Source organism: Salvelinus namaycush, chromosome 20, assembly GCF_016432855.1.
Source record: "Salvelinus namaycush isolate Seneca chromosome 20, SaNama_1.0, whole genome shotgun sequence".
Classification (NCBI taxonomy): Eukaryota; Metazoa; Chordata; class Actinopteri; order Salmoniformes; family Salmonidae; genus Salvelinus; species Salvelinus namaycush.
In genome coordinates this window covers 34,344,178-34,359,342 of record NC_052326.1, presented here as the reverse complement: position 1 = coordinate 34,359,342, position 15,165 = coordinate 34,344,178, and the positions used below count along the sequence as shown (strand labels likewise).

General features: G+C 42.0%; 1 protein-coding gene across 1 annotated transcript in view; it reads left to right on the top strand.

The window, feature by feature from the left end:
- Positions 1–15,165, top strand: part of LOC120064775 (sodium channel protein type 8 subunit alpha-like) — a 91,527-nt gene that overhangs the window by 41,032 nt on the left and 35,330 nt on the right. Inside the window, exons 10-12 of the mRNA XM_039015380.1 lie at positions 573–890; positions 13,102–13,434; positions 14,418–14,553. Of these exons, the coding sequence (XP_038871308.1) occupies positions 573–890; positions 13,102–13,434; positions 14,418–14,553 (787 nt within the window). The remainder of the gene's footprint in view (positions 1–572; positions 891–13,101; positions 13,435–14,417; positions 14,554–15,165) is intronic.

Here is a 15,165-nt window from a genome sequence, read left to right as displayed (position 1 = left end):
TCTCTATACGTCTCACTCCCTTCACCTCTCCCTTCTCTTACCTGTTCTGTCTTGCCACCCTTCAGGATGCACAGGTTAGTCACAGACTGGGTGTGGGTGCTGTCTGTCAGTCTGCCTGTCTGTCTTTTGAAATTCTTATCGATTTCATCATTTTGTTTAATACACAAACCACAAAATTGTAGCTTATGTTAGTAACTTCAGTTAATGCTACTCGACTGTACCAAAATCAGGTGTTTCTCATCCTAAAAGGGTGTTTTCCATGTGATAACGTATTAGTGAGCCAACCTGTTTTTAGGACTTTAATATCAATGACTTAGCAAAACCTGTTTTCTCATGGCTTTGTCTTGTTCCTCTGCAGAAGACATATCCTATAGCCTACTGAGTAACTCATGCGCCATGCTTCATGCTAAGAAATTGTTTAGCAAATATTAGAATCATCAAAAAGTGATTTGAGTCAGAGTAAACAAATCAAATCAGAATCGATAAGAATAATTGGGGTCAGCCCTAGTCCATCTGTCTGACTCCCTTCACTTTTCCCCTCTCTTACCTGTCTCCCACCTCCTCACCCTCAGGCTGCTGCCATGGCGACCTCGGCGGGCACGGTTTCGGTGGGCGACGCGGTAGAGGGGGGAGACGCAACGGAGGGCGGTGGACAACTATCACGCAGCTCCTCCGAGGCGTCCAAGCTCAGCTCCAAGAGCGCGAAGGAACGACGCAACCGCAAGAAGAAGTCACGTCAGAAAGAGGAGGAGAAGAAGGAGAAGGGAGAGAAGGGCGAGAAGGTTGACCACGAGAAGCACGTTAAGTCAGAGTCGGACGACGGCAGCAAGAGGAGCATCTTCCGTTTCCCGGGCAGCCGGCTGGGACGCAAAACGTCCATCATGAACCAGGTAAAATCTAGCACGAGACAATAAAAGATAAACAATTACTTCACATTTTACTGTGTTACAAAGTGAGATTCATATGGGTTTAATTTTATTTTTTGTCAACGATCTACACAACATACGCCATAATGTCAAAGGGAATGAAAGACACTGTAACGATTGTTCTCCTCCTCTTCTGAAGAGGAGGTGTAGGGATCGGACCAAAACGCAGCGTGTTGTGAAGACATGATGAATTTATTTAGACAAGACGAACACGAAATACACTTGAGAAATTACAAAACAAAAAACGACGTAGACCGACCTGAACATGAGAACTTACATATAAACGAAGAACGCACGAACAGGAACAGACTAGACAAACGAAACAGTCCCGTGTGGTAACAAACACTGACACAGAAGACAATCACCCACAAACAAACAGTGAGAACAGCCTACCTTAATATGGTTCTCAATCAGAGGAAACGTCAAACACCTGCCCCTAATTGAGAACCATATCAGGCAACACATTGAACCCAACATAGAAACACATAACATAGACTACCCACCCAGCTCACGCCCTGACCATACTAAACAAATACAAAAACAACGGAAAACAGGTCAGGAACGTGACAGACACACACAAAAAATTATTATAAAAAATAAATCACTTGTATATCTTGAGTCAATGTAAGAAACAAATTGGGCAGCGATTACACCTGATTTGCACACCTGGATTGTGCAATATTTGCGCATTACAATTTCTAAAATTATTTAAGCTCTGTTAAGTTAGTCGTTGATCATTGCTAGACAGCCATTTTCAAGTCTTGCCATGCTTAAGCAGATTTAAGTCAAAACTGTAACTAGGCCACTCAGGAGAATTCACTGTCTTCTTGGTAAGTTCCAGTATAGATTTGGCTTTCTGTTTTAGGTTATTGTCCTGTTGAAAGGTGAATTTGTCTCCCAGTGTCTGGTGGAAAGTAGACAGAAGCAGCTTTTCCTCTAGGATTTTGCCTGTGCTTATCTCCATTGTGTTTAAATTTATCGTGAAAAACACCCCAGTCATTGTGAATGTCAAGCATACCCACAACATGGAGCGTCAGAGGTTCCTTTCCGTATCGGCCAATGTTGTGATGGCATCGCTGGGGTCTAATGTGGTTTCTGCTTCACCAGGGTCTACGGTGGTCATTTGTGGGGGGCTAGTTAGAGGAGCCCCTAGTGGGGCTAGGGTTGGACTGAGGGCTCCGGCTCTCAGGACAACAGCCATCAACCAACAGCCATCAACCATTATTATGGGAAGCTCATGGTTAGATTGGTGGAAGTCCGAAATACCTGTACACTTGGTTTTCCTGGAGCTAGGGTATTGGAGTTATCAGAAGTCATGCCCACCATCAAGAAACAGATTCCTGCTCTGAAAACAGTTGTTGCATATTGGGTCTAATGATATTATGTGTGTGAAATCTGTAATGCTAAAAGACAATTTCTTCCAGCTCTTGGAGAATGCTCAGAAATTAGCAGAACATATAATTGTCTCGGGCCCAATTCCATCTCCTCGCCGTTGTGGGACTGACTATTTTAGCCGTCTTTGGTCTCTTCACTAGTGGTTAATGCGTCTGACCGAGGACTTGGGCATGTCCTTCATTGACAATGTTGACTCCTTCTGGAATAGGCTACTTTGTGGAAGACATTTTCACCTTGGTGAAAATGGCTCCCAGCTGTTGTCATCAAACATTGGAAAGGTTCTTGGTCAACTAAATTGATGTGAGGACAATATTAGCATTACATGTAAGTCCGTTTTTACCATCTCCTCTTTAGTTACTGTGAGAGTTCCACATGTTGTATCTGATAGTGGTGACATGCCTAATGGTGCTGACAGGAGAAATATAACTGCTATTCCTACTTTGTTTTCTTTTCCTAAAAGGTGTAATCCAATTTTTGAGTTTTCTTTTCTTCTGAAATCTCACAGTAATCTGACTTGTATTGGAATTCTGTGTGATTTGAAATGCAGAAAAGGTTTGACATTTTTACATCTTAACATTCGTAGTTTATTACCTAAAATGGATCATGTCAAGATCTGGGCCTCAGGCAGACCCTGATATTTTTATTTGATCTGAAACCTGGTTGACTGATAACCTGAGACTCGGAGGTTGCTATGGATGGTTACAATGTGTTTAGGGCTGATAGGAAAGGCAAAGGTGGTGATGTTGCTATTTCCATGAAGAATCTTATTTCTGTGTCTCTGTTAAAGGCTACCTCCAGTCCTAAACAATTTGAATTGTTGGCTTGAAATCTTCAGTTGGTTTCAAACTAAAAAATAACAGTTATAGGAATCTATTGTCCACCCTCCGCCAAGATGTACTAAACAAACTCACTGATTTAATTGCCATTTTTACTACCCCAGAGGTGTTGATTGCTGGAGATTTTAATCTTGCATGGGGAACGCAGGTTGCTGACTGTTTAAATAATTTTTGTACTAATCTAAATATCACCCAGCTGATTAAAGTCTACTCGTCCTAACTTAAAGGACCCTATGAAATCGACTTTGATTGACCTCATATTTACAAATACTCCAGAGAAATATGCTGGGAGTGGGGTATTTGCTTTGGATATTAGTGACCACTGTCCCATTGTATGTGTTAGGGATATACGGATGCCTAGAGCCAAACCTCGTTTTATCAACAAGAGGAATTTTAAACATTTCAATGAACAGGCATTTTTTTGTGACTTTTTATTTTGTTGACTTTGATTGTATTGCATCTATACCTGTCACGGTTTTCTTCCATTGGTGAAGGAGAGGACCAAAATGCAGCGCAGTTAGTGTTCAACATGTTTAATTTAACAAACTGTGAACACTTACAACAATACAAAACAACAAACGTGAAAACCGAGACAGTCCTATCTGGTGCAGAACACAAACACAGAGACAGGAAACAACCACCCACAATCCCCAACACAAAACAAGCCACCTATATATGATTCTCAATCAGGGACAACGATTGACAGCTGCCTCTGATTGAGAACCATATTAGGCTGAACACAGAAACAGACAAACTAGACACACAACATAGAATGCCCACCCCAACTCACGCCCTGACCATACTAAACAAATACAAAAACAAGGGAAAACAGGTCAGGAACGTGACAATACCTGACCCAGAGTTGGCTCTGAACCACTTCTCAAATGTTTTCAATTGTATTGTAGTTAAACATGCTCCTTTTTAAAAAAAACTGAGAATTAAAAATAGGTCTTGCCCTTGGTTGTCGAGAGCTATCTGAAGTCCTACACAACAGAGATGCTGCCTGGGCCAAAGCTAGATTCACAGACTCCCAGACTGGCAGTCTTTCAGGCGATTGAGAAATGTGTGTGAAACTATTTAAAAAGCTAAATCAGATTATTATGTTAATACACTATCTGAATGTACAGGGAACCCAGCTACATTTTGAAAAGCTGTTATGTCACTGAAGGGTTGTGTCTCTTCTTCTCTCCCCAATACATTTATTTGGATTCTGGCCTTATTACTGACTAAATTGATATCATTAATGCATTTAATCACCATTTTATCTCTGCAGGCTATATATTTGAATGTATTTCAAAGCCAGCTCTTAAAAAGAATAGTTTGGATGTTGATGGTGAAAATCTATTAAATGATACTGAAAATGCTGGTCAGGAGTTTTCGTTTCAGAAATTCACTGATAAAGAAGTCCTGGATGCTTTGCTAACGTTAGACAAAAAAAATCCACAGGGGTTGATCATTTGGGGCCTGGTCTGCTTAAGTGTGGAGCTCCCTTTATTGCTGGGCTCAGCAGCACATAAGAGTGGGGATACAAGTGATCTTGACAACTATCGCTCCATTTCAAGACTACCTTATTTAGCTAAGATTATTGAATCTTTGGTTAATGTACAACTTCGTTCCTTTTTATCTGATAATTGTATTTTTAATATAAACCAATCAGGATTTAGGCCTGGGCGTGGTACTACCACAGCAACCATCCTAGTTGTTAATGATCTAGTCAATACTTTGGATGCTTTAAAGAGCTCTGCTGCCTTGTTTATTGACCTGTCAAAGATATTCGACATTGAACTTCTTCAGCAAAACAGAATGATATCAAAAATAGGTCTGGGATATAAAGCCTGTTTATGGTTTCAGAATTATTTTAGCGACAGAACTCAGGCCATCTTGACAGATGAGATTAAATCAGAATTTCTTGAGATTCAGAAAGGTGTTCCTCAGGGTTCGATTTTGGGTCCATTATGGTTCACCTTGTATATTAATGACATAGGAAAAACTGTTAATACTTGTAACATTCATCTCTATGCAGATGACACAGTTTTTTATTCCTGTGCCGCCACAGTGCAGCAGGTGACTCGTGAACTTTGATTCAATTCAGAAATCACTTACAGATCTTAAATTAGTGTTAAATACAAGTAAAACCAAGCTCATGCTGTTCTCTAGGTCACGAAATGTTGACCATGAGGACCTGCATATTTGCGCTACAAATGGAGCCCACATCGAGCTTGTTTCTCAATATAAGTTCCTGGGTGTCTGGACTGATGACAAGAAGCTAAAATCCAAGATAGTTTTCTTTATATTGAAATAAATCATGCCTCAGTATTGAAAATAGGAGAAAGATTGTTCAAACAACTCTTCTCCCTGTATTGGAGTTTGGTGGTATTGTTTACATGCATGCGGCAACCTCTGTTTTAAAACCCTTGGACGCAGTCTACCATTCCGCAATTCGTTTAATCACAGTGGACAATTTTAGGACTCATTGTAGTATGGATTAAAATATGGGATGGACCTCTCTGTCTGTAAGAAGATAACTGCATTCTCTTTTATTTATTTACAATGTAATCTTACAGAAACTTCCTTTATATGTAACTTCATTAAGTTAAGAATAACAAGTTACCAAATCTGTTCTTAGTAATGGATAACACTAGAGAGCCCTTCAGTCTCTACAGAATTGGGGAAAATCTGCGTTTTGTTTTTCTGCCCCTAATTTGTGGAACAATCTGCGGAGTTCACTGCAGTTAGATGTGCTAGTGCCACTCAGGCAGTTTACATTATTGATTGAGGACCTCTATGTAGTTGAATGCTTTAATTAAATATGTTTATTTTGTTATTGTGTGCTGAATTATATATTGTTTTATACACGTGTATGTTTTATTATTCTGTTTTTATTGTAATGTATACAGGGCTCTCTTGTAAAATAGATTTTTAATCTCAATGTGACTCTCTGTTTAAATAAAGGATAAATAGAAAATAAAATGCTTTAAAATATGGAGAGTGTTACTCATTGCTGGATTTGCCCCAAACATAATACTTTGTATTCAGGACAAAAAGTTAATTCCTTTGCCACATTTTATGTAGTTTTACTTTAGTGCCTTGTTGCAAAAAGGATGCATGTCTTGCTATATGTTTTATAATGTACAGTATTCCTTTTTTTCCTTCTGTCATTTAGGTTAGTATTGTGAAGTAACAACAATGTTGTTGATCCATCCTCAGTTTTTTCCCATCACAGCCATTAACCTTTTACTGCAGTGGGCTAAATTAGGGTCACAGAGTGTTTCTTGGTAGTCTTTAAAAAAAATCTACTTTGAAACAAAAGTATACACCTCACACATTGTCATGGGCAAAAAAACCCCCCACCTGTACCAGATTTATATACAGTGCATTCAAAAAGTATTCAGACCCCTTCCCCTTTTCCACATTTTGTTACGTTACAGCCTTATTCTAAAATGTATTAAATTATTTTTTTCCCTCATCAATCTACACACAATACCCCATAATGACAAAGTGAGAACAGGTTTTTAGACATTTTTGCAAATGTATTAAAAATAAAAACAGAACAGGAACCTCCAAGACTCTTGGTGCTGGCAGCCCGGCCAAACTAAGTAATCTGGTGAGAAGGGCCTTGGTCAGGGAGGTAACCAAGAACCCGATGGTCACTCTGACAGGAGCTCCAGAGAGAACCTTCCAGAAGGACAACCATCTCTGCAGCACTCCACCAATCAGGCATTTATGGTAGAGTGGCCAGACGGACGCCACTCCTCAGTTAAAGGCACATGACAAACCACTTGGAGTCTGCCAAAAGGCACTTAAAGGACTCTCAGACCATGAGAAACAAGATTCTATGGTCTGATGAAACCAAGATTGAACTCTGTGGCCTGAATGCCAAGTGTCACGTCTGGAGCAAACCTGGCACCATCCCTACGGTGAAGCATGGTGGTGGCTGCATCATTCCACTTGTCAAATAATCATTAAAAAACATGAGAAATAAGAAAAATATGAAATACACAATTAAGTAAGCATACTATATACTGGAAATATTTAAAAAGTCAGTTCCAATATCATATTTACATGTGCAGGGATACTGGAGTGATGGAGGTAGATATGTATAGGGGTAAGGTGACTGCAACAGGATATAAGATAAACAGAGTAGCAGCAGCTTGCATGTGGGTGTGCGAGTTTGTAGGGTCAGTATAAATGTATGTACATATTATGTGTGAGTGAAGAAATAATGGAGTGAGTGTTTGTGTGTGTGTGTGTGTGTGTGTGTGTGTGTGTGTGTGTGTGTGTGTGTGTTGGAGTGAGAGTGTGTGGGAGTGTGTAGGGCCCTGTGAGTGTGCATGGAGACAGTGCAAATACTGAAATAAAGGTCAATAAAGATACAAGGTGAATTCGGTCTGTGTAGCTATTTTGTTTGCTATTTATCATATTGCTTATGGATAGAAGCTATTCAAGACTTGATGCACCAGTACCTCTTGCCGTGCGGCAGCAAGACTATTTATCTATGGCTTGGATGGTTGGGGTCTTTGACGATTTTCTGGCGGTTCTTTTCACACCGCCTGATATAGAGGTTCTGGATGGCAGGGAGCTCGGCTCCAGTAATGTACTGGGCTGTCCGCACAACCGTCTGTAACGCCATGCGATCGAGGGCGGTGCTATTGCCATACCAAGCAGCAAAGGGCACTTATTGGTATATGTGTAAAAATAACACTGAATATTCCTTTGAGCATGGTAAAGTTATTTATTAGGCTTTAGATGGTGTATTAATACACCCAGTCACTACGTAGATACAGGTGGCCCAACTCCAGTCCTTGAGTACCGCCAACAGCACACATTTTCAGTTGTTGCCACGGACACTAAATCAGTAAAATGTTCCAAACCAACACGCACAGTCGTGAAGAAGGCGCGACAGTGCCTCTTCCCCCCCAGGAGGTTGAAAAAGTTTGGCATAGGTACTCAAATCCTGAAAAGGTTCTACAGCTGTACCATTGAGAGCATATTGACTGGCTGCATCACTGCGAAAAGCTCCCTGGTCTTTGTGGTTGAATCAATACTTGAAATACACTACTCGAGTGAGGGACCTTTGAGATAATTGTATGTGTAGGGTTAAAGCATATTAAAATCTGTATGGGTGTCTTTCGGAGGGGTTGAGTTAAAAGCGGGAGTAACATTTTGGCTGGACCTTGTGTGCAATAGACCAATAAAGTGATTACTGCCCACATACTAATTTATTATGTAAAATGTTAAAAATATTTTGACTCCTGGTACTTATTTAGGCTAACCATAACAATACTTCAAATTAAATTGTATTTGTCACATGCGCCGTATACAACAGGTTGTAGACCTTACCGTGAAATGCTTACTTACGAGCCCTTAACCAAAAATGTAGTTCAAAAAATATAGTTAATACAATATTTACTAAATAATCTAAAGTGAGAAAAAAAATTGAATCAAAAAGTAACACAAGAAAATTACATAACAATAACCAGGTTGGTACCGAGGCAATGTGCGGGGTTACAGGTTAGTCGAGGTAATTTGTAAAGTGACTATGCATAGATAATAAACAGCGAGTAGCAGCAGTGTAAAAACTAAGGGGGGTAAATGTATATAGTCCGTGTAGCCATTTGATTAGTTGTTCAGCATTCTTATGGCTTGGGGGTAGAAGCTGTTAAGGAGCCTTTTGGACCTAGACTTTGCGCTCCATTTCCGCTTGCCTTGCGGTAGCAGAGAGAACAGTCTATGACTTGGGTGACTGGAGTCTTTGACAATTGTTTTGGGCCTTCCTCTGACACGCCTAGTAAAAAGGTCCTGGATGTCAGGAAGCTTGGCCCCAGTGATGTACTAGGCCGTACGCACTACCCTCTGTAGCGCCTTACAGTCAGATGCTGAGCAGTTACCATACCAGGCAGTGATGCAACAGGTCAGGATGCTCTCGATGGTGCAGCTGTAGAACCTTTTTGAGGATCTGGGGACCCATACCAAATCTTTTCAGTCTCCTGAGGAGGAAAATCAAATAAACCATAGTCCCCTCAACACCGGGGCCCCTTAGGGATGCGTGCTCAGTCCCCTCCTGTACTCCCTGTTCACCCATGACTGCACGGCCAGGCACGACTCCAACACCATCATTAAGTTTGCTGATGACACAACAGTGGTAGGCCTGATCACCGACAATGACGAGACAGCCTATAGGGAGGAGGTCAGAGACCTGGCAGTGTGGTGCCAGGACAACAACCTCTCCCTCAACGTGATCAAGACAAAGGAGAGGATTGTGGACTACAGGAAAAAGAGGACTGAGCACACCCCCATTCTCATCGACGGGGCTGTAGTGGAGCAGGTTGAGAGCTTCAAGTTCCTTGGTGTCCACATCACTAACAAACTAACATGGTCCAAGCACACCAAGACAGTCGTGAAGAGGGAACGACTAAACCTATTCCCCCTCGGGAGACTGAAAAGATTTGGCATGGGTTTGGCATTGAGAGCATCCTGACTGGTTGCATCACTGCCTGGTATGGCAACTGCTCGGCCTCCAACCGCAAGGCACTACAGAGGGTACATCACTGGGGCCAAGCTTCCTGCCATCCAGGACGGCCTGCTATACCAGGCGGTGTCAGAGGAAGTCCCTAAAAATTATCAAAGACTCCAGCCACCCTAGTCATAGACTGTTCTCTCTGCTACTGCACGGCAAGCGGTACTGGAGCACCAAGTCTAGGTCCACGAGGCTTCTACACAGCTTCTACCCCCAAGCCATAAGACTCCTGAACATCTAATCAAATGGCTACCCAGACTATTTGCATTGCACCCCCCCCCCCCCATCTCCCCCTCTTTTACACCGCTGCTTTTCTCTGTTGTTATCATCTATGCATCGTCATAACTCTACCTACATGTACATATTACCTCAACTAACTGGTGCCCCCACACATTGACCCCACACATCTGTACCGGCACCCCCCTGTATATACTCTTACTGTTGTTTTTTACTGCTGATCTTTAATTACTTGTTACTCTTATTCTTATCCATATTTTTTTTAACTGCATTGTTGGTTAGGGGCTCATAAGTTAGCGTTTCACTGTCAGTTATTCATTGTATTCGGCACTTGCGACTAATAAGATTTGATTTGAAAATCTGTTAGTTTAAGCTAGAGATATTTTTTCACTGGATGCGTCTCAATCAACCGCATCTGCCTGTGTAACACTTCCGCATCTGCGGTGAAAGGTGACAGAGCTAGAGTGGTGTTTGTCAGACCGTCCCGAAAATTGGTCTTCTCTGTAGTGTCTGTTATGACCCCTCTATGGAAAGTTGAGACCCTAAGGAACATGATGGTCCACAAGCATCTTGGGACTTGTCTGAAGCCGGTACTACCGATCTGTCTGTAGCGTCCGAACAGTTTGGGCTACACACTAAGATGACCCCTCTGTGTCTGAATGGACATCTGAATGTCCCCCGGTACCAGTCAAAAGAAATATGGAAGTATATATGGAGTTTAGTGTTTAGTGACAGAAATAAGGAGTTAAATACATGTAAAAAAAAGTATCCTGATCTTTTTTATGTCTCTCAGATATAGGATAGACACTTAAGAACTTTTAGATATTTTTGTGGGACTATCTGTTGTTCCACGTAGTGAATCTGTCATTCAATGAGTTTGTATGGGCAAATAGCAGTAAGGCCCCCCCCCCCAAAATGTTTTTAATATATTTTTGGGATACTTCAAGGGTTCTTATCAAATAGCAAAATGATCCTTGGTATGACCTTTTTAAAACAATTCCATATATCTTAGTATTTTGTGTAGATCAATGACAAAAAAATCACAATTAAATCCCACAAAACAATCAAAGGGGGGTGAATACTTATGATATGCACTGTACATTATTATCAATATTAATTTGTAGGCCAGATGACATTGATTCACCATTGTTTAATTCACCATTATTAAACATTTATTGACTACTAGTATATACTTTCAGTAGTCTTCTTCTGTCATCTATCGCTAAATCAGGGGAAGGCAACCCTGGTCCTGGAATGCCACAGGCACTTCATGTTTTTTATTTAACTGACCTGGAAGACCAGGTGTGTTGAATTTAGGCAATCATTGAACTAATCAATTATCTCAGTTGGACAGGTGGGGTGCTTCGTTGGAACAAAGCCCTGCAGTACCCACGGCACACTAGGAACAGAGTTGCCTACTCCTGTACTACATAGCGGTTAAGCTGATAAATTGTTAACTTTTTGTTAAAAGTACCACATTTGGTAAAGAAGTAGATTTATGTACATGGCCGCCGACAGTAACACTATTTTACAATTCAGAAGGACTGCTTTGAGGTAAAGGCACCAAATTTGTCACAGAGCTAGATGTATTGACCCTGAAAAGATGGCTGCCGACTGTAACACTACTTTGCAGTTCAGAAAAACTATTTTGAGAAATCATTAACTAAAATGTGTTTTGTTTATCAGCTTAACTGCCTCACTATGTAGTACAGGTGTAGGCAACCATGTTCCTGGTGTGCCCCACCACAGATTTGGCCCCTGGGGGTATGGCAGCCATCTTGCTAAATGGCTGCAGACTGTAAAAATTTAATTACAAACCTTCAATCTAGAAAAAGTCATGGCCTATACTTCTTTGACCTAGAAAAAATGTTGGGAGATGTACACAAGGGTCTCTAAACTATAATATAGTATAACATCTAGTCTGTGGCTGCATTTCTTAGTCTTTTCAGGGTCCATAAATCTAGATCTGAGCCAAATTTGGAGCCTTTCTCTTAAAATAGTCCTTGGTTGTAAAATATTGGTACTGCTAGGCAATCATTTTCAAATATGGCTGCCATGGCCCCCAGGGGCAAAATCGGTGGTGGCTCCCTATTGAAATATTTTCAGGATATATAGATCTAACTCCCTGCCAAATGTGTTTTGTTTATCTCAAAATAGTTATTCTGAACGGCAAAGCAGTGTTAAAGTCAGCAGCCATCTTTTCAGGGTCCATAAACCTAGCTCTGCAACAAATATGGTGCCTTTTCTTCAAAGCAGTCCTTCTGAATTGTAAAATAGTGTTAATGTCAGCAGCCAAGCCCCCCCCCCCCCCCCCCCCCCCAAAAAAAGAATCTGCGCTGGCTTCATATCTACGTTTGTTTAGGGTATATAAATCAAATTGAGTTACATTTCTGAGCTTAACAGCTTCCCTAATGATGTCATATCAATGTTAGGTTTCAAATGAATGTAACAGTGATTTCTACTGAGTGACAGAATTACTAAGGCCTCTCCCTCTATCCCACTGTTTCTTCTTTCTCTCCGTCCTGGTGAGAGTCCATGATGTTGCATTGTGCTGTCACATCCTCTGTTCAACACTAGTGCAGAGGAGAGTAGTTTTAGTGTAGCAGCAGTGACTGTACATTACACCAGTCTTGGCCTGTTTGGTGTGAGGGAAGGGTAGAGAGAGGCATGCTTTCACAGGCCCCCACTACATTATTGATAAACCCTTTTCATGAATCTTTCACTGCCCTGCTGAAAGCAATAATCTAGCTGTGTTTTGTCATTGCCCTGCCTATCACCACCCTTACCCCCCTGGTTAAAAAAAAGTTACCTGTGAGAGGCTCAGTCAGAACTGTTTACTAAGCAAAACGGACCGTTGTGTACATTTGTGTGCCTGATTTCTAAAGTGGCCATCTTCTAGTCTTTAGTTGCTGTGTCTTTACATGTCTGAATGAACCATTATCTCTCATTTCTGTTTCTGTGGCTACTTCTTTTCCCCTTTTATCCTATTTGACCTTTTCGTCTTTCCGTTTCTCATCCTTTCTCTGTCTCCTGCTCTTTTTCTTATCATCTCACACCCATCCCTCTTTCTTTCTTTCTCGTGCTTTGTTTCTCTGTGTCTTCTTCTCTTCCATCCCCTCACCTCTCTGTCCATCCCTTCCTTTATTTCTCTTCTCTCTCTCTTTCCCCCCTCTCCCTCTTTCTCCTCCAGTCTCTCCTCTCCATCCCGGGCTCTCCATTCATGTCGCGGCACAACAGCCGTAGCAGCATCTTCAGCTTCAACAAGGGCCGCCCTCCAAAGGACGTGGGCTCGGAGAACGAGTTTGCCGACGATGAGCACAGCACGGTGGAGGAGAGCGAGGACCGCCGGGGCTCCCTGTTCATCCCCTACCGCCGCAGCAGCTACAGCGGATACAGCCAGGGCTCATCGCGTCTCATCAGCCCACTGGCGCCCCACACTGGAGGGAAGAGGAACAGCACGGTGGACTGCAACGGCGTGGTGTCGCTCATCGCTCACCAGCCAGGCGGACGCCTTCTGCCTGAGGTGAAAATAGATAAGGCAGCCACTGACGACAGTGTAAGGATGTTTTCGGTCTGGTTTCCACTCCCTTTCCCTTCTCTTCTTGTCTCTGAATTTCTGGTTCCTTCCTCTTCTGTTTGATTTTCCCTTCTCGAGACTTGCTCAGCACTCACAGCCTTATTACACACACTCCATTCTCTAGTCTTTATTTCCCCCCCTCCCCCCTGCGCCCCCTTCGCTTCAGCTGCTCTGAGTGGCGCGCTCTTCCACCAATGAAAAACAACAGATTCCTGGCTTCCATTACACTGTAGTAACCTTTCTATTAGCCTAGTAGCCCGTTTCAAAGCCTCCTGCATAGAAGTACGCAGTGTCTCTTGGTAGCACCTATCTAACAAACAGATATCTCTGTTGCCATGCCCCATCCACAACAAACATTACTAGAAACTCTCTCCCCTCTTAATCTCTCTCCTCAAAACCAGTTTATTCTGTCTGTCTTTTGCCACCATTTCCCCACCTCTCTTTTGTCTTTCCCAAGCTACAAAAAAACGTAACCTTTTTCTAACAACAGCATTCTTCCTCATCCTAGCTAGCATGGTAGTTTGACTTCCCATTACTTCTGTCCAATCCAAGCCAAGCTTTACCTTTTTACCTACTCTCCAAACGTAGCATGGTACAGTGGCTGTCTTGACTTCTCTTTTCTTATTGGATACATGCATGCTCTTGCATGCAGGTTTGGGAAGGGGATACGACTGATATATGTTTTGACGGTTTACTTAGAATGGGATAATATTGTAAGGGGTGGGGGTTAGCGGCACTTTTTAGTGTCTGTTGTATGGGATCGGGTTTTCGTGTCTGGTGTGTGGGATAGGATTAGATATTGGTCTCTCTCTCTGTGTGTGTGTGTCAGACACAAAGGCATAATGATTGGACTGGTTTCAAGATATGTGTGTTTATGTAAGGCCTCTGACGGGTGTTTGTGTGTGTGTGTGTCCTCTCCCTGAGCGCAGACCACAGAGGTGGAGGGGAAGAAGAAACACTCAGGCTCCCTGATGGTGTCTGTGGACCAGCTTGGCCGCAACAAGGACCGCGCCAACAGTGTGATGAGCGTGGCCACACACACACACTCACACACTCTACTGGAGGGTACGGAACTCACACACTCTCTCACACACTGGGTACCCTGGACTGGAGGTGTGGCTTAGTAGGGGTGTGACTATCAGATAGATCTTTTTAGGCCACCTTTTAGAATAAATGTAATTTCTGTTCATCTGTTCTGTTGTATTTTCATCATATGTTAAAGGTCCAATGTAGCTTTAAAAAAAAAAGATATATATACAGTATACAGTGGGGAGAACAAGTATTTGATACACTACCGATTTTGCAGGTTTTCCTACTTAAAGCATGTAGAGGTCTGTAATTTTTATCATAGGTACACTTCAACTGTGAGAGACGGAATCTAAAACAAAAATCCAGAAAATCACATTGTATGATTTTTAAGTAATTAATTTGCATTTTATTGCATGACATAAGTATTTGATCACCTACCAACCAGTAAGAATTCCGGCTCTCACAGACCTGTTAGTTTTTCTTTAAGAAGCCCTCCTGTTCTCCACTCATTACCTGTGTTAACTGCACCTGTTTGAACTCGTTACCTGTACAAATTTAAAATGATGAACAGGAATTGGCCAAAAATAACTATCTGAAAGCCACACCTCCAATAAGCCATTCCCCATTCATATGATAAGCTGCCACCTC